The sequence below is a fragment of the Octodon degus genome, unplaced genomic scaffold (genome assembly GCF_000260255.1).
Source record: "Octodon degus isolate 3935 unplaced genomic scaffold, OctDeg1.0 scaffold00059, whole genome shotgun sequence".
NCBI lineage: Eukaryota > Metazoa > Chordata > Mammalia > Rodentia > Octodontidae > Octodon > Octodon degus.
This window is the reverse complement of record NW_004524635.1, coordinates 13,429,383-13,449,116: the sequence shown is the minus strand read 5'-3', so window position 1 is coordinate 13,449,116 and position 19,734 is coordinate 13,429,383. Positions and strand designations below refer to the sequence as shown.

Below are 19,734 nucleotides of genomic sequence, written 5' to 3'. Positions count from 1 at the left end.
ACATTTCTAAGATAGACCAAAAGATGCTAAGTAGCGCAGCGGGGACTCCCATGGCTACCCCTGCCCACCACAGTCCCGTTCCTCTGATGGTGGTGACCCCCTTTAACTTCCCTCATGTTTCTTTTGGCAATTCTTCTATAATTTTAAATAACATATTTATGCAAGTATTCATATCTTTATTAGTTTTAGATGTCACCTAGTCTTTTTTCTCTGACATTCTCCCCCTAAAAAAAATTCATTTTGCTTTTTTTTCTTAAGCAGGTTTACTGGGATAGAATTCCTACACCTCAATTCACCTGCCCAGAGTGTGCAATACCGTGGTTTTGGTGAATTCCCAGAAAGGTTCAGCCATCACTACAACTTTAGCATACTGCTGTCATCTCAAGAAGAGACCTCCTAGCTTTTAGCAGTCAGCCCCAAACCCCTCCTCCCTGCGCTCGCTACGCAGGCTGCATGTGGGCCCTCCACTGAGCGGCCTCTGAAACCTCAGCCTGGAAGGGCTGGGATGAAGCTGCAGCTGTGCTACCGCCACCTTTGTGGAGCACCTCAGCGCAGCACACAGGCTCCGATGTGTTTTAGGAAGAAAGAAAAAGCACAAAGAAGGGGAAGAGAAGTGCTACTTCAGAGAGGTGGGTTCATCAAAACAGACGGTTCAGGTTGGTGGCAATCTACTTCTACAAACTTATTCTTTTTTTAAACATTTTTATTTATTTATTTATTTATGTGTGTGTGTGTGTGTGTGTGTGTGTGTGTGTGTGTGTGTGGCCAGCTCAGCCCACCAGGGGGCAGGGCTGGCTGGCATGTGGTGCTGGGGGATTGAACCGCAGTCCCTGTGCTTTACTAAGCTTGTTCTAAGTAGGTGCTTTAGACCACTGAGCCATCTCACCAGCCCCTACAAACTTATTCTAAAAGATGAAGCCCATTAGGGATATGTACAAGGATTTATTTGCAAGGATGTTCATGATAGCACTGTTTAATAAATAATTTTTTAAAATAAAAGTTTCATGCTCTCAAGTAGGAAATGAGTTAAATAAACTGCAGCCTGGTCCTGTAACAAAGTCAGTGAAACACCACTGATCCCTAGAGTGGAGGAAGAGGATCCTCCAGGAGGCTGGGAAAATGTCTGACAGATGAAGAGGAAGAGGGCAGGGGATGAAGCAACGTGACTATGTATTTTCAAAGGGGGAATGCTGGGAGGACAGATATCCAGGTGTGCTTCTTGGTTTTCATTTTACAAATATATCATTTGTATGTTTTAAAAGCTCTAGATTTTGTTTCTGTCACAAGGGAAGTTACTTCAAGAAAATATTTCCTATCAGAGGATGAAGTGCCAGGATACTGCTGGGCTTGTACAGCTGGGGACCAGAGCAAGGGTTCTGGGGTTTCACCTTTGCTTTTGCTGGACTTTGCACTCTAACATCCTAGGGACACCCAGTCTCCGCCACACCAGGAGTATCCCTACTGCTGAAGCCAGAGACAGTGGTCCTCCTACCCTGAGCAGGTGCCCTTCGAATCCTCTGCATACAGATAATGGGAACTGACCTGTCGACTGGGTCACACAGGAGATCTTGTACGACAGCCACACGCTTGCCAAACAGAGGAAGGTGGCTATGAAGCCGAAGATCTGCAAGGGCACGAGAGAGAAGTTCATGGGCTACTGAGCTCACCCTTGGGCAGCGCTGTCTGCTCAGTCGTGTGCCTGTCCCACACTCTGTGGCTGAAGGGAGCATGGGAGTCCTGACTGCCTCGTCCTCTGGGACACAGTGGCCCAGCTGCCAGCCTCAGGTCTCCTGGGTTCTGCTCACGTCAGGCATGGTACCTGGGCCTCCACCTTCAGCCTTCCCACTCTATACAACCCCAGTGCCTGGACTTGGGTTATATTCACAACTGAGTTGGGCCCAACCCACTGGACTTTAATGTTCAAATGGGTTTCTTAATGTGGTGGCACTGTTTGAAATGACTTTCTGTGTAAGAGCCAGAGACTGAGGCCTGTATAGCTAGTCTTTAAATAATACGAGCCTAAAATGAAATAAGGCAGCATTCTTTCCCCTCAGGTCTGCCAGGTGCTTGAGTGTAAGGTCAAGGGTGAGCAACCACACCTGGTGCCCCACAAACTGTAAGCCCTGAACTCACATTCTTCACCTGTGCTCAGCATAGGCGGGTAAAACCCGCTGAACACTGACCCTGTTGGTGAGCTGACTCCTAACTTCCCAGTCTTGCCCCCCTGCTCACTTCACAGCTACACAAATGGAGATGGGAGGTCAGTTGTGTCCACAGTCACAGGATGAGCCAGGGTCAGCTATACCCAGGTGAGCTCAGGGCCCCGACTCGAGCTCTGGCTCTGCAGACGACAGTCTAGGGGTCCTCGGGCCCAAAGGCCTACAGGTCACCATGCTCCCATTAGTGCCCAGCTGAAGTGACCAGCTGACATCCTACAGGGATGGCCCAGGGGCAGCCTGATGCAGGGCATGGTTTCAACAAGGTTTGATTTTCTTTTCAAGCCTGGATGTTGGGTTACATAAAGCGCTGCTCCCACCAGCCTCCGCCTGCTTCCACCCTGAGTGCCTCTTCCTTGGCTCCCTTTGTACCAAGAGTCTGCACCACATGATTAGTCTATTAGAGCCTGTCCGGGCCTCTCATTGTCTGTTCTGCACAATTAGCACATTATATACACACCAGTTGCCAACTGTCTGTACTGCATAATTGAACGGTTTATTATTATATCACTGCAGAACGCTATTCTGGTCGACAATGTCATGCTTGCTAACTGTTTCATGTGAGCTGGCCTCACCTGCTAAGCTGGATAACTACTTTCTGTGCACAGCGGCTGTGCGGATCGGAACCCAACTGGCCCTGTTTTAAGTGGTGCTTCAAGAGAGGTCTCTGGGCTGTGTGAACCACCAAAGGCCCTGGTGGTCCACCTAGAACTGGCTGCTATGGGCCCAAGTGTCCAGGTCTTTGGAGCAGCTTCTGGTTGGGTTGGGGAGAAAATCAATTCTAGGAAAGGCCCCAGAAACCAATCCCTTTTCTGCCCCCATCAGGAAAAAAATTAGCATGCGAGATATGAATTCATTCCTGAAGCCTCAAGCACATTCTCACCGCTCCAGCCACCAGTCCGCTCTGGTTGTAACTTTTGGAAGCTGCCACGATGGAGGCGATGAGAAGGAGCAGGGTACCGATCAAATAGTGCAGAAGTTCCTGGGGTGAAAACAAAGCACAGGGGTGAGTAGGGAGGTCCGCTCTGGGTCCTCAGGGAACCACCAGCCATCCAAAGGGACAATGAGAAGGGAGGAAGGGTTCTTCCTTTTCTCCCTAGCAACACTGTGGCAGGAGTGGCACAGCTCACAGGCAGCCAGAGGGCAGCTAACCAGGAAGAGGCCACGCCTTAAAGAAAAGATGGAGGGTGGCAGGAAGGACAGCAGACGTGGAAAAAGGAAGCTTCTCAGGTGAGCAGCAGCAGCCACTGAGGGCTGCTCCGCTCCTGAGGTCAATTTGCAGACAGTGCCTTGACCTTTGACTAAAGCTGTTATAAGCAAATGAGCTTCTTGAACCATCCACAGGGGAGAGTGGAAAGGAAATTCCTTTATGGACACAACCTGAGGAGCAAAGCCCTAAAAGCGATATGGGCCCTTCTCTCCATTTCAGAGAAAGCTCCAGACTAACAACATGTGGCTGACCACAGCACCACTCTACTCCATCAGTCACCCCAGGCATGGGCTGCAGGCACTGGTTCCTGCGGACCCCTCAGATTCAGGGTCAGAGCCTAGTGTGAGGCTGGCAGAGTATCTGCGGGGTGCTGGAGCAGCTGGCTTTCCTAAGGAAACCTAGGTTACCCTTCTGTGGTTCCCTCTTTTCTCTCTTGACATACAACCTATCTGCCAGTCAGCCTACTGGCAGGTCTGACTCTCTATGGCTGCAGGTGTTCATTTCTACCCTTCTTATTCCTTGGGATTAAAATCATATCTTTGCAGGCCTGGAAGAGGCTGGCCCTCAGGCACTGAGCAGCACAGGAAAGCTTATACCATACCTTCCTGCTCCCTCTGAACACTAGATCTGAGAGGTGGGACCGAGCACTCACTGTGATTCCTGAATGCCTCCACTGCCAGCTATCTTCAGTAAGGATTTAGAAATTATTCCTCTATGAAATTCTGCCCATTTGAGTAGCAGCTACCATATTTTGGAAAATACTTTTTTCTTTTTGGTACTGGGGATTGAACCCAGGGCTTCTCACCATGCTACATTTTCATTTTCTAGTTTGAAACTCTTACTGCTAAGTTGCTCAGGCTTCTGGGATCTACAGTCCTCCTGCCTCAGCCTCCCAGAGTGCTGGTATTACAGATGTGCACAACCACACCCAGCTTATCCTTTCCATTTCAAAGCTGCAGTTCTTCCCTAAACCTGCCAAATCAAAGACCTGGTTTCTCCTTAGTGCCCAGAGAAGCATGTTGTAAGGCAGACCACAAAGAATGCCTCCAAGATTCTTCCCCATAAAGAGGAAAGAAAACTGACTCAACTGAAAGGTGCCTCAACAGTACCCAGCTACAAAGTAGGCTTGAGCCTGTGCTTCCCACATTTGCTTTCCAGCCAGCCCTCTTTGTTCCTGTCCTCTGGGTTCCGTTTTCTTATTTGCCTGTTCTGATCAGTATCAGGGATACCAAGACAAGCTTGTACTCCAGAAAGGCAGAAATGTGAAAGGGGCCCTGGAATATGTGAAACAGGAGACTCAAAATAACACAGAAGGTAATAATGTTAAATGGGAATGATTAAAGAATGAAATCAAGAGGCAGAGGCTGTCAGATTGGATTAAAAATAACATCAACAAGATCTAATGCCCCTTTTCATGATAAAAGCACATAGCAAAGTCGAACTAGACGAGAACTTCCTCAGTCTGATCAAGAGCATTTATAAAAGCTCACACCTAACATCATATTAATGATGACAGATGGAGGGCTTCTGTCTTCTAAGATCAGGAAAAAGATAATTACACCTGCTCTGGCTGGTCAATGTATTTTATGTATTTGTATATGTATTTGGTCTTGCATAAGGCAAGACAACAAAATAAAAGGCAAGACCCAGATTAGACAGGAAGAAGTAAAATGATCTGAGTTCAATCCCCGGTTCTGAAAAAAAAAAAAAAAAAAAAAAAAAAAAATCCTAAGAAGTCTACCAAAACTCTATTAGCAAGTAAAGGAATTCAGTAAGATTCAGGATACAAATCAATGTACAGAAATTAGTGTCCAGAATTAATTATGTGCTTGTACACTTGCAACAAGCAATCTGAAGACGAAAGTAAAAATTCCACATGAAATAGCACCAAAAAGAGTAAAGCACTCCAAAAACTACAAAATATCCTTTAAAAAATGAAAGCAGAAAGCAGAATGAATAATTGGAGGAGCCTGTCCTGTTCTCAGAGCATCAGGCAACATGGCTCAAAGGGCAGTGCTCCCCAGACCTAGCTATTCAGGGAATTCCTATTAGAATCCCAGATGATTTCTTTGCAGAAATCCAAAAGCTAATTCTAAAATTCACAAAGAATTGCAATGACTTGAAGTAATCCTGGAAAAGAAATTGGGAAGGCTCACATTTCATAATTTTACAATTTAACACAAAGCTATAATAATCAAGATAGTGTGGTTTTGACATAAATGTAGATATACAGATCAATAAAATAGAACTAAGAGTCAGAAATAAATCCATGTATTTATGGACAAGTGGCTTTGGACAGTGGTGTCAGGATCACTCAGTGGGGAAAGTACATGTGTTCAACAGATGGTGTTAGAACAACTCGCCATCTATCTGCATTGCCAACTGATGGCATTACCTTACCTCACACCATCTACAAAAATAACACAAAGTGGATCAAAAACCTAACCTGAAATCTAAAACTAAAATCTTTAGATGAGGGGCTGGGGAGATGGCTCAGTAAGATAAGCGCTTAACTGGCAAACGCAAGGCTCTGAGTTCAATACCTGGTTCCACCAAATAAATAAATAAATAAATAAATAAATAAATAAAAAGAGACAACCCACAGTGTGGGAAAAAATTAAAAATAAAAGTAAAAATAAAATAAAATCTTTAGATGAAAAGACAGGTAAATCTTGTTGATCTTAGATTTCTTTAGCATGATACAAAAACATGAGCAAAAAGAAGAAAATGTTAGATAAATTGGGTTTATCAAAATTTAAAACTTATTCTTGGGCTGGTGAGATGGCTCAGTGGTCTAAGCACCTACCTGAAACAAGCTTGGCAAAGCACAGGGACCGCGGTTCAATCCCCCAGCACCACATGCCAGCCAGCCCCACCCCCTGGTGGGCTGAGCTGGCCCCCCCCACACACACACACACAAATAAATAAATATTTAAAAAAAAAACTTATTCTTTAAATGATATCATCCAGTAAGTAAAAAACAATCAGGAAAATAGAAGAAACTATTTTCAAGTCATAAATATGATAACAGACTTCTAACTTGAATATAGAAAAAACTTACAATTTGGTAATAAAAAGACAGTCTAATTAGAAAACAGGCAGAGATCTGAACAGACATTACTTCAAAGAAACTATAAAAATATTTAAAAGGCACATGAAAAAATCACTGACACCATTAGTTTTCAGAGAAATGCAAATCAAAATCACAAGTGATACCACTGAACACTCAAATGTCAGAGTCTGAAATTCAGATAACAAGTGTTTGCAAGAAGTGGAGCCACCACAGCCGTCACACGCTGCTAGAAGCACTATCGAATAGGGCAGCCACTTTGGCCCCCAGTCTGGCAGTTTCTCAAAGCAATTAAACAAAGTTACCACACAACCCAACAATTCTACTCTTAGATATGTACTGAAGAAAAATGAAAACATGTCCACACAAACTACTATGTAAATGTTTATAGCAGCATTATTCATAACTGCCACATGGTGAAAACAACCCAAAAGCCCATCAATGAATGAAAACCAAAATGTGGTATAACTACACAAAGGATTATTATCTGGTTATAAAAAGAATGAAAAGCCAGGTGTGGTGTTGTGGTGTTGGTGCACGCTTGTATCCTAGCACTTGGGAGGCTGAGGCACGCACACACACACACACACACACACACACACACAGAGACACACACACACATGCAGGAAGTACTGATATGCCACACACAGATGAACCACAAAAACTTTCTGTTAAAAGGATCTAATCCTCACAAAAGACGATGTATATGACTCCACTTCCAAGAAATATCTAAAGTGGGAACATTTTAGAGGCAAAAAGTAGTTAAGTAGTTATTCAGGACTGGAGGAGATGGGAATTAGGAAAGTGGGGCCTGAGAGATAACTCAGCGGTCTAAAGTGCCTGCTTAGGCAAGCTTAGGCATGCACAAGGGACTGTGGTTTGATCCCCGGTACCACATACTGTGCCAGTCCTGCCCTCCGGGTGGGCTGAGCCAACAAAAAAAAAAAAAAAAAAAGGGAAGTGACAACTAAAGGGGATGAAATTTCTGTCTGAGATGATACAAGTGTTCTAAAAGTGACTGTGGTTGTGTGTGGACAACTCTGGAAATATACTACAGCCTTTGGTATTGTAAACTTTAAATGTGTGACTGGCATGACATGGGAACTATATGTTAGTAAAGCTTTTAAGAAAATAATACAGTGGGGACAAAAAGAAAAATACTACAGCTGGAAGAACTCAGCATCTTCTGCTCTGTCTTCTCAGCCCCAGCCAGTCCTTTTTAGCCTCCCAAAGATGTTCATCAACGCTCCCACACTGTAAATGCTCATCGTCCATTCCAGCTCTTCTTTCCATTTCCCTCTCCGACTCACACACACAGCCTATCATTTGAGAAAATAAGCACTGAGGCAAGGCAGGCGCATTCTAGAAGCCAGCAGGAGATCAGATGGGGCTGGAGGGCTGGAGGGCTGGAGCAGCAGGGAGTGGCTCAGAGGGGCATGCAGGTGGGAAGGACCCTGTTGGTTCACTGTCCAGCCAATGCCTGGCTTCTGCGTGGGAAGAGCAGGGTGATCCCTTACCGACAGGGGCCAACTGATACAGGTGAGCACGCGGTAGAAGCGGAAGAGGTGCACCAGGTAAAAGATGAGGATCATTATCAAGTCGCAAATGGTGACCACTTCAAAGTAGCTGTAGGCACTGTAGTCAGTCCATAGGGAGCTCCGCACGCAGATGAAGGCAATCAGCAGCGTGACCTGAGAGGTGGAATCACAGAGATATCAGAAGAATGCCTTTCCAAGACAGGCACCTGGAACAAACAAACTAAAGCCAAGTAAGTGTCCTCCTAGCAGGCCAGAACTAGCACACCACAACAATTCATTATGTGGTTATTTCCACATAAACTGGCTGGAAGGTGGAAAGAGTGCCGTTTCATACACTCTGAGCTTTGACACACATGCTGGTTATGAAAGCTGAGTCTTTCCTGAAGTTCACTATGTTGTGCAGGGAGGGTGACTTCGCAGAGAAGAGCAGGAGCATAGGAAAACAAAGCACAACTATCCCATTTACTTGCTAGATTTCCCCAGAGGAAAGGGTAGAGGACAGTGTTATCCTAGACCTGGGATTGCATATTGGGTTGAGCCATATAAAGTTGCCCATATCTGTCTGCTTTAGATCTGCAGAAGGCAATTTGCTCATTACACCTACCAGTTGGCTGGCAATAAATTACCCTTTTAGTGATTCGATGTGTGGTACACATGGCCTCAGAGGCCTTGCAGAACCCTTGCTAGGAAGACAAAATCAGCCCTGTTTTCTAAGGGAGGCAGAGGCACACAGATCCAATAATTAGGCCAACGCTACTCAACTTGTAAGTAGTAGATATGTATTTGAATTCAGGTCTGACTCTAGGGACAATGTTCTTCTGTGAAGGGCCACTTGGACGGCTCTTTCAAACAGCATTTGGGTCTTCCTCAGTGTATTGATACATACAGAGCTGGCTAGGATATCTCTTTATCCCCTCAAATGGCTTCAAGCAATGCAAATAGGTCTAGGGAAAGTGCTGTTGGTTGTGTAGTCTTTAAAACAATGGGACAGGTCAGTGGTGCCCTGCCTATAGCTCCCAAGCAGTATGCGTGAGCTAGGCCGAGTGAATGATGGTATCAGCTGGGATTGAGCTTCAAGAAAGAAGCCCTAACATCTCAGGGTGTGTGATTATACACCAAAACAGAAGCACTGGACCCCAAAACACTAGATACTGCCCCAATCTCTCTCTGTCTCTCTCTGTCTCTCCCCCCCCCATATTGCAGAGGTGATTTCATGCCTCCTACCTAGTCCAGCTCACAGCACTCAAATACCTCTCATCTCTCCCTCAGTCACTCACCCCTGAGCCACTCCCCTCTTCATGAATAACATCCAGGTTTGGCCCTGAGACAGGGCCTTTGTTCCAGTTAGCCTTCATTTTAGCTGGATTTAGGATCCTCTTGGTGTGTATTGTACTGGAAGTGGTAGCTTGGCATTACTTGTTGGAATTTCAACGTTTTCCCTGGGATTACAAATACAAACTTTACTGGACCACAGTGAGGTCCAGGAAGGGTTGTCTATAGTCCTTCATGTGAGATGCAGGTGTTCTTTCCCCAGCTTAAGCCCTTGTCAAAAAGCAAAGAATGGCGGATGTGGAATCCTGGTTGAGATGTTTGCTCATCCCAGTGCATGTGGTGAAAGCGCCTCAGAAATTACTGCTGCATGAATGAGCAGAGTCAGGGGCAGAACTAATGAGCAATTCCTGAAGGAACAGGTCAGGTCCATAACATTGGCAGCATATGGGCAGGATGCGAACGTAGACTCCAAGAGAGAAGATTCCAAGGTAAAAACCTTGAAGGCCTTTCATTTCTTTTCTTTTTTTTAAATTTTTTTATTTATTTGAGAGAGAGAGAGAGAGAGAGAGAGAGAGAGAGAGAGAGTGTGTGGTGTGTGTGTGTGGCCAGCTCAGCCCACCAGGGGGCGTGGCTGGCTGGCATGTGGTGCTGGGGGATAGAACCGCGGTCCCTGATGCTTTGCTAAGCTTGTTCTAAGTAGGTGCTTTAGACCACTGAGCCATCTCTCCAGCCCCCTTGAAGGCCTTTCAAAAAGGACAAAACCCTACTCACTTCACATAGGTGACAGACCAAACCATAACGGTTAAATGTGTACAATTTTAGGATCTATTTTATTTTATTTTTTTTTTTTTTATTTATTTTTTTTTTTTTGCAGAACCGGGGATTGAACTCAGGCCCTTGCGCTTGCCAGGGAAGTGCTTATTCCACTGAGCCATCTCCCCAGCCCCCTTTAGGATCTATTTTAAAAACACAGTGAATCTAGGACAAATATTATTTTATATTGCCTCTTTCCTACGACAGTGATTCTCAAAGGGTGTTCTGTGGGTGGGCATGCCCGCCTGTGTGTGACTTTGCATGTTACAAGACATTTGGCAATTTCTGGATGGATTTTTGTTGCCACAACTGGGGCAAGGTACGCTACTAGGATTTAACTGGTAGATGCCAGTGTTTCTGCTCAAAACCCCAGTGCACGTGATAGCACCCAAAATAAAGAATTCTGATGAAAATATTGTACTGCTGTTGAAAAATGTCAGTTAGCGATGAGAATCAAATCAAATAATGAAACTAATTCCAAAATGGTCAATGGTGAAAATGCTTCTGTTTTCTGCAGCCCCTTATTTTTAGCACTCTATCAAGGTCCTCAGTACAGTAATAGGCAAAACAGGAAAAAAGGAATTGGCTAAATGCTTGTGCACGAAGAGCGCTCTGTTTAACAGATAAAAAACATAAGAGTGTTGCCCTGACAAAGCGGCCCACGATATTTGCATAGTCCCCTTTGCTAATAAGCAGCGGGAGTGGTCTCATCTTTTCAGTTCCTCTGCAGCCAGCCAGCCATGACAATACAATGACTCACACCTGGAGCTGAGCTAGGGCTGTGCGGGGAGACTGCCTCCCTCAAGCGTGCGCGAGCCGCATCTCCACGCCACCCATATTTGGGGAGGTGTGTGGGTCTTCCCAGTCCTCCAGTGATATCCCTGTGATCTGCAGTATCTTTTTTCTAGGCCTATCTCAAAGCACATAATTTGGGATTATGCAGTACAATGTCTGAGAGGCAAGTTTGTACTCTGAATTTCATGTAGAAATTAATACAATTTTTATAACTGTTCATGAATGACAGCTGGCTCTTTCTTCATAGCGACACAAGGATGTACAAGTTCCCCCCCAAGACAAAAGGGGCCTGGGTCGGTCTGGGCCCCTGGAGCACCTTGGGGCTGAGTGCTGTGCAGCAGGAAGTACTGGCTGTCACAAGCCCTCTAACCTCTCTGGGACTCCTGCTTGTGAACTTAAGCTTCTGAATTCCGTCCACTTGCTCACAGGCCACTCACCATGCGTCCTTCTTTAGGAAAGCCTTGTTTTAGAAAACCTAAGTCGGCATGCAGTGTGTGCTCAGGCAGGCTCCAAAAAGCTTCCTTTCACGCAAGGACTCACTCATACCAGTATGAAGTAGACCTGAGTGTGCATGCGCACATGTACACACATGCATGCACACAGATAGCAACATTTTCAGAAATTCTGAGGCCAGCAGTAGCATCTAAATTCTGGGGACACTGAGTCATTTAGATCAACAGTTGGGGAGCAACAACTAGAAGGTCAAAGCAGAAGAAAGAACTAGACACTGAAGGCCCCCAGGTGTCCACTTTGCCTCCTTCTCAGCCCTCCTGTTGCCAGCAGGAAAGGAAACCTAAGCTAGGTGCTGCGGAGCATGCTGGTGATTTCAGCACTCCGGGAGGCTCAGGCAGAAGGACTGCAAGTTCATGTCTTGCCTGGGACCTTAGTGAGACCCTGTCTCAAAAGTAAAAGGCCTAGGGATGTAGGTCAGTGTAAAGACGCTAGGTTCAATCCTCAGTGCAGAATGAAACAAAAAGTAAACCCACCAGGCTGCCTGAGTTGAGAGATGCCAGGTGAGGCAGCTGCGAGATGCACAGGGAGGCCCGCCAGCTGCCTGGGAGACAGAGGTGCTTCCACTGGAGAAACACATTATGCTTCCAAAGGTTTCCTTATTTCTTAAGGTGCCACCCAGCCCCCTTCATGTACTTTTTTATATATGCAACTATCATCAAAGTTGAAAATGAAATACCTAGCAGAGGCCCAGGAATCTAAAGATAAAGCAACAAGAATCTGCAACCCAAAGCAAGGTTCCCCGGACTGGCTGTGATGCTTTGCAGTTACTAGAGTCACCTGAGATTAGGGACGTCCCTGGTCCCTGAACCCACAACCCTCCTGACTCCACTCTTTCTGAATTCTTACTAAAAGAAGCCACCCTTTTATGAAGGCTGTGTGAGCTTCAGTTTCACCGAAGATAAGAAAGTTGAAATGCACAAGAGATGCAACTGTGCCTGAGGTCCGCACTCAAGTGGACACCTGCCTTCAGGGTGTCATGCACTTCCTAGGTTCTCAGCTGGGTGAGCACCTCTCCAGGAAGGGGTTTTGAAAAATTTAAAATTTTTAAATTTCTGGAAACATCCGAAGAGGCAGCTTTCTGAAGATGCCCTCTGTCTAGCTGGACTGAGGAGGCTGGTGTAGTCACAGAGACCCTGCCATGCATCACTTGCAGCCTGAGCCAGGGAAGACTCCCTGTGTGGTCCCGAGCCTCCATGCCATGGCCATCTGAGCCACCAAGTGTGTTTTGTGTGTGGCCGAAGATGTCATCAGGCACCTTTGTTCTGGGATCCCCGGGCTGGATGCTGGCGTCACCCAACTCCACCCTCCCGTTTCTGACCTTGGGTGGTACTTCAAGGAGAGCCTGGCAGGCGCATAGGGGGGTAACTGATGAAAGCCACCACCAAAGTTCCCAGACCCAATGCTGCGAGGCCTTTCTGGAAGAGCCCACGAGATGAAAGCCAGGCTTGCTCAAAACAAGTCAAGAGTCACGGATGATGATCTGGTGGCTGAAAACCACACTTGTAAATTCTGGCAGGCCCACAAATGGCTTGGCTTGGCTTGGCACTGGGCAAGTAGTAAGATGAATTTAGTAGTTCCTAAATCTGACTAAATTCTGCTGTTTCCAAGCAAATTAACCTCAGCTCCCTGTTTAAAGATTCCATTACAGTAGTATCATAGAATAGACTTTGTGCAATGTCTGGAGACACCTTTGGTTGTTGCAAGCAGGGAATAGGGAGAGACTGGCATATTGGAGTGGAGGGGCAAGATGGCCTCTGGCTGGGCACCAAGGCCTAAGGGCCTTTTACTGATGCGCATTTAGCACATGCCCAGTTTTTCACCCATACAAATAACTCTGCAAGGAATTGGGTATACTTGTTTTCATAGTATATTTGAGCGATTCCTAGAAATGAAATTACTGAGTGGAAACATATGCACATTTAAGATTTTGTTGTTGCCAAAATGCTACGTGAAAACCACTTGCATTCCCCTGCACGGGGAAGGTTGCCAACACAGATGATTAGGATCAGCAGTATTTAAAAAGACCAGAAGTATCTTGTTTTGTTTTCATTTTCCCAATTACCAGTGAGATGGATGTCTTTTCATGTCTGTTGGTTATTGCCTGCTCATGTTCTTGACTCATTTTTTTCTTTTTCTTCTTTTTTTTTTTTTTTTTTTTTTTTTTTTGCGGAACCAGGGATTGAACTCAGGCCCCCTTGACTTATTTTTCTACTGTTCGTATTCTTATTATGAATTTGGTGAATTATATTCTGATTTAGCTTATTATCTGCTAGTGATAGCAAATATATTCTCTCAATTTCTCATTTGCTTTTATTTTTTTTAATTTTTTATTTATTTGTGTGTGTGTGTGTGTGTGTGTGTGTGTGTATGTGTGTGTGTGTCCAGCTCAGCCCACCAGGGGGCAGGGCTGGCTGGCATGTGGTGGTGGGGGATTGAACCGAGGTCCCTGTGCTTTGCTAAGCTTGTTTTAAGTAGGTGCTTTAGACCACTGAGCCATCTCACCAGCCCTTGCCTTTATTATTTATTTTATTTATTTATTTTTTTTGGCGGAACCGGAGATTGAACTCAGATCCTTCCATTTGCCAGTCAAGCGCTTATCCTACTGTGCCATCTCCCCGGCCCCCTTTATTTTTATTTTTTTGCGGAACCAGGGATTGAACTCAGGCTTTTGTGCTTGCCAGGGAAGCACTTATTCTACTGCGTTATCTCCCCGGTCCCATTTGCCTTTATTTGTTTTATTTTTTAAAATTTATTTATTTATTTTTTTGGCAGAACTGGAGATTGAACTCAGGCCCTTGCACTTGCCAAGGAAGTGCTTATTCCACTGAGCCATCTCCCTGGACCCTGCTTTTATTTTTAGTCTTTTGATAGACTTGACTTTCTATACATGCAGGCCTGTGCATCAATTTTTAAATATCTTCCAGTTGTATTTCTTATTCTCCACTGCAGATTAGTTCTTAGAAAGTGTTCTACATTAATGAGAAATATTTACTTCCTTTAAAAATACACACAGTTGTTCCTCAGCATTCATGAAGGCTTGGTTCCAGGATCCCTGTCCCTCATATGCCACATTTGGACGGTGCCCGAGGGCTTCACGCAGAAGGCTGTGGTGTTTGCATACAACGTGTGCACGTCCTCCTACACCCCTTGACTCATATCTAGATCGAGAACAAATGCTAAGTACTCGTTGTTACACTGTTCTGTCTCGTGAACAAAGACAAGAAAGTGTGCACATGCATGGTACAAACACACTTTTTCCTACTCATTTTCAGTCCATTATTGGTGGGCTCCATGGACCCACAGAGAGAATGGCCCAGGCTTCACGTTCATTCGCAGCTCCTGAAGCAGCTGGACATATTTTGTAGATAGCATGACCTGGGGAACACGGTAGGGCTCTACCTTAACCCATTTTGTCAGTTCATCATCCCAGCATGACTTATTACACAGTCTGTCCTTCCCTAGAGTTTGAAACATTTCTAACAGTCCACTGTCCACTAATCAATCATCAACTTTAAAACACCTGAAGGTCTTAAATTGTAAAACCTGTGGCCAGTATAGTTTCCATATTCGACAATCAGGTCAGCACCTTTTAATAATGCCCAAAGGAACTCCAAATTTGGATCCCAGACACCTCTGCTTCCCCAGGTAGATGGGGAGACTGGGGTTTGTCATATGCCACTCCCCAGCAAGGAACCTGATAGTTTCTTAAGGCACCTTTGCCACCCATATGGTAAAGTACCTGTGTGCCTGGCAGATACTTATTTACTGTCCTCTCCAGTAGAAGTGCAAGCTGATGAAGACAAGGACTCTGCTGCTTTCCTAGTTACTGTCTGTGCCCTGCCTGAGAAAGCATGCAGTTCAGCACTGGGTGGATGAAGGGTCGCTGGGCCATCCTGTTATCCTCTGTGATAGCTCCACAACATTCTTCTGCATTTTAAAAATACACTTCTCTCCCTTCCTGGCCACCAGCTCTGCTACTGACCATCATTTAGGAGACTGGCACAGTGCCTAGCATGTACAGAAGGATGGATGACTTCTAGAGACTCCTATCTGAACACCTTTAAGATGGCAGGATGTCTTCATTGACTGCCCCCAAAGGTATGGCTCTGCAGGGAGAACATCTAGGTGAGGGTTTGGAGGAAGGAGGGCATCCAGATTCTTAGCCTGTGATGGAACCAGAACACTGTAACTCAGCCTGAGCCACACTCCCCATGTCTCCAATCACCTTCCAACAGACACAGCCCAAAAGGTCAGTTTGTGCAACAATCCTGTCATCTGGATCACAGCTCTGGGTCACCAGGAACACACTTAGGAAGACTAGGCTGGAAAGTTCTGCTTACCCAAAAATGTCATCATATCAAAAGTAGCAAGATGCCCCATTACATTCGTTAGGTGACAGATCTAGTGGTTTAGTACTTAGGTTGAACCAAAGGAAAATGAGAGGTTTTTGTTTGCAACAAGGAATGGTTTCTCTGTTGCTTCTTCTCTTTCAGTGCGTGACCCAATTTCTGAGACTCCTCATGGATAACTGAATTACAAGACAATGAAAAAGAGCATCCTGGTTAACAACCTAAGTTTGCAGACCAAAATTAGAGAAAAAGGAGGGCTACAAGGAAAGCCAACATTTTGGCCCTAACCTTCTAAGGTCAATTAAGACTCAGGACATATGAGAACTTGTACTGTAACGTCATGTACCTCGGTAGTGTCCCAAATTTTCTGATCAAGAAGATTATGGGGCCAAAGAGGAAAGTGATCGATGATGTAGAGTGTGCCTAAGGAGAGTCACGTGGGGAAAAAAGACTCTCTCAGGCTTTCACAGAGAGCACATTGGCCAAGCAATGGCCGTGACTCATCCACATGGCTGCACTGACAAAGGTTCTACAGTGTGAGGTACAGGATCTCAGGATAAATCCTGAGGGGATTTCACTGACCTTCTCAGACCAAAAAACTACAACTCTTATTGCACAGGTCCTGCTTTACCTTGGTCTTAACCATCCATTAGAAAAGTATGAAGACGAAATATAGGAAGTGAAGCCATGCTGTTATGTTGAGCTGTGGGGGACTCAGGTCAATAATTTCTGACATTGCCAGTTAAACAGAAGACCCAATGCTATTATGGGCTACTGGACTCTTTTAGAATATTTTGCTGAGTTTACACACCTATAATATTCAATAACGGAACTTAGAAAAAATGGGGTATACCAATGAATGTCCATTTTGTATCTGTGTATTCAAAGTGGTTAGGATAGATATATAGTTGCATTCTCTTAATGAATAGAATGATTTGTTCTAATGGTGTTTGTAAATAGGATCTCAAGTCCACATCTTGTACAGCAATTAACCACTAAGAAGAATATATGCAGTGTGTTATTTGTTGAAACTGTACTTCCGATTTGATTTGAAACTCTCATTGCTGTTTATCAATAAAATTTTGGAAAAAAAAAAAAAAGAAAAAGAGCATCCTGTGCTTCTCACCCCTGCTGTATCATGGAATCCTTCTTCATGTAGGCAACAGGGTTGTGAGCAGTCAGCTCCCCAAGAAGCCTCCTGGAGGAGTGGGTTAGCAGAGGCCCAGGGGCAGCTGGGGCAATGAGGAGATGCCACAGGGGGCCTCAAAGAGAAGGATATCTGTCTGCTCATTGTCAGCATGGCTTCTGTGTGACAAGCAGAGTCACTAGCAATGATGTCAGCTTACCATGCACCAAGTTCTGCATCACTGCCCATCCTAACCTCACAGGAAACCATGAGGTAGGAACTGCTACTCACATTTATAAAAAGGACACTGAGGCTGAGGCACAAAGTGATTTGTACCAAGCACATACAGTGTGTCAGGAGCCAGGGCTGGGGCCCACAGTCTGGATCCAGCAGCCTCCATGACAATGACCCTGCACGGAAGCTGCCTCTCAGGTTACTTCAGTGTGCACTTGGCTACCTGATGTGCATCAGCAAAAGCAAACAGGATGCAGTGACTGGGCAAGGAAGATGTCTGGGGTTGACAACATGGAGACTGCAGGGATGAAGGAAGAACCAGCCAAGGAAGGACAAGAGCTGCAGAGACCCAGCGCACAGCCTGGGAGCGAGGAGTCCAGAAGGGCAGCAGTAGCACACCTCTGGCGTTCTGAGCAGCTTGGTGGTGGCTCACTGAGTCCTCACACAGCACACATGAAAATATGGCTCTGGTTCTAATTCACAGCTCTGAGCAAAATGGGGACCCGGCATGGCCCCCTTGCCCTAAGCAGCTCACACAGATGGCAGGTGGGACCAAAACACTGGTCCAAGTCTAGCTGATGCCCAAGACTACAAAGTACGTGCATTGTGAGGGATGCCCTAGAGGCTGGCTTGGACATTGCGACCCAGTGGCCTGAGTTCTCCCCCAGGGAAAGGCTTCTCCTCCAAAGTCAGCAAGCACAGGAGAGTGGCAAGCTGTAACTAAAGGGGCTACGGGGAACCAGGCCCAAACCCATTAACCAGTATGGTTAGTAACTTCCCAATCTGCACTCCATGAAAATCAAAACTGCACTGCCACTCTGCAGCTGGTCTTCAGGGACACTAGCCAGAGTGGCAGCACTGAAGGAGAAGGGACCACAGACCTTAAGAGGACACAGAGAGGGACAAAAGTCAGGACCCAAAAGGCTGCAAGGGTGTGGCCAGAGATCACGTCCAGTCCCACAGCCAACACTTCTCATCTCCCACATGGAACTCTTCCTGCTGCAGTGTCAACTGATGCCCCCGACTGGATGCTCCACAACTACAGCTGCATCTATAAGCACTCAGTACTTAGATCTCACTTTATAATTTTTAACAAGGTTCATCACAACAGTCTGGGAGGTAAGCACACTGCCATTTGCGTTTTACAAGGAAACCAAGGCACTGAGAAGTTAAGTAACTTGGCCAGTCACACAGCCCCAGGTCTGGCCCCCAGCCTGCTCCTGCAAAGCTGTTCTACTTGCAGAACCCACCTGTTTCTACTCAGGTGGCCCCTTCCCCTAGCTCTGGCCCATTTTCAGCATAGACTTAAACACTGACCTGTCCTCCTTGGGGAGGACACTGAACAGTCCTGGGTCTCTGAAGTACAGCACACAAGTCTATGGCTTACGCCTGCCTCAGACTCCCTCCTGCTGGGCCCCCAACTCAGAAAGAGGGGCCTCTTGGGAACACTGTCCACATTTAGTAACCTGCTTTTAAACAGTGTCAATTGAATTATCCAATCAATACTTGTCCACTATAGAAAATTAATTTATGTAAACACATCTTTATGCAAATAAAAATTCACAGTGCTGCTTGTCAGCCGCACTTGGGACATGTCTCTGCATACTGTGCCTTAAGCACATACGCATTATTCTTCCTTCTCAAAAGCTGCATCACCACGCACATAGTTCTATATTCTGCTTTTTAAAAAGATATTTATCCTTTGCATGGGCCAAGGAGATAGCTCAGTGGCATAAATGCCTGCCTGGCAATGGTAAGGTCCTGAGTTTGATCCCTGGTACAAAAAAAAAAAAAAAAAAAGCTACTCATCCTTTGCAGATGTCATGTCTTCACTCATTCTGCTTCAACTTCTTCCTCTTATTTATTTATTTATTTATTTATTTTTTCGGAACCAGGGATTGAACTCAGGCCCTTGCACTTACCAGGCAAGCGCTTATTCCACTGAGCCATCTCCCCAGCCCCAACACCTTATTTTGCCTGGTATTTGACGTATTTACTGGCTTGTCATTTCCTAAATATAAGTGACAATCAGATGGGGCTTAACTCTATTTTGTTCCCTGTTATTTCCCCGGCCAAGATTCTCGAAGAATGTCTGGGCTTTTTATTAAATAAATGAATAACCAGATGAGGGCCTTTCTGTCCATGTTCTGAGCTGGGTCATGCTCTGGCTCAATCCCCACTTGCTGCCTCGCGGGCCAGGTGCCACCAGCAAGGGCAGGTTCTCCCTTTAACACATGGCTGAGGCCACTCAGCCTCCTGAAACAAGCAGGGTTTTTTCACCCTCAGCAAGAAGCCAGCAAAAAAGTTGTGTGACACATGCACCTGCATATTCAGGTGCAGCATAAGCCAGAGCAATGCTTTAGTTTGAGAAAAGCTCCGTGCCACCTTGGCCCTGTTGTGTACATACGGCAACATCCACAATAAACCCACTGCAACCCAGTGCCCAGCACTCAGAAGTCCTTTAATAATATATGTAAAGCTGGATTTAGTGATAGGTTTTTTTATCTTTTTTTTTTTTAATTTATTTATTTATTTGTGTGTGTGTGTGTGTGTGTGTGTGTGGCCAGCTCAGCCCACCAGGGGGCGGGACTGGCTGGC

At 45.5% G+C, this 19,734-nt stretch overlaps 1 protein-coding gene across 1 annotated transcript in view; it reads right to left on the bottom strand.

Annotated features, from left to right (window-relative positions):
• Positions 1-19,734, bottom strand: part of Cmtm7 (CKLF like MARVEL transmembrane domain containing 7) — a 57,539-nt gene that overhangs the window by 1,646 nt on the left and 36,159 nt on the right. Inside the window, exons 2-4 of the mRNA XM_023718497.1 lie at positions 8,014-8,187; positions 3,100-3,198; positions 1,543-1,624 (exon numbers count right to left, since the gene is read on the bottom strand). Of these exons, the coding sequence (XP_023574265.1) occupies positions 1,543-1,624; positions 3,100-3,198; positions 8,014-8,187 (355 nt within the window). The remainder of the gene's footprint in view (positions 1-1,542; positions 1,625-3,099; positions 3,199-8,013; positions 8,188-19,734) is intronic.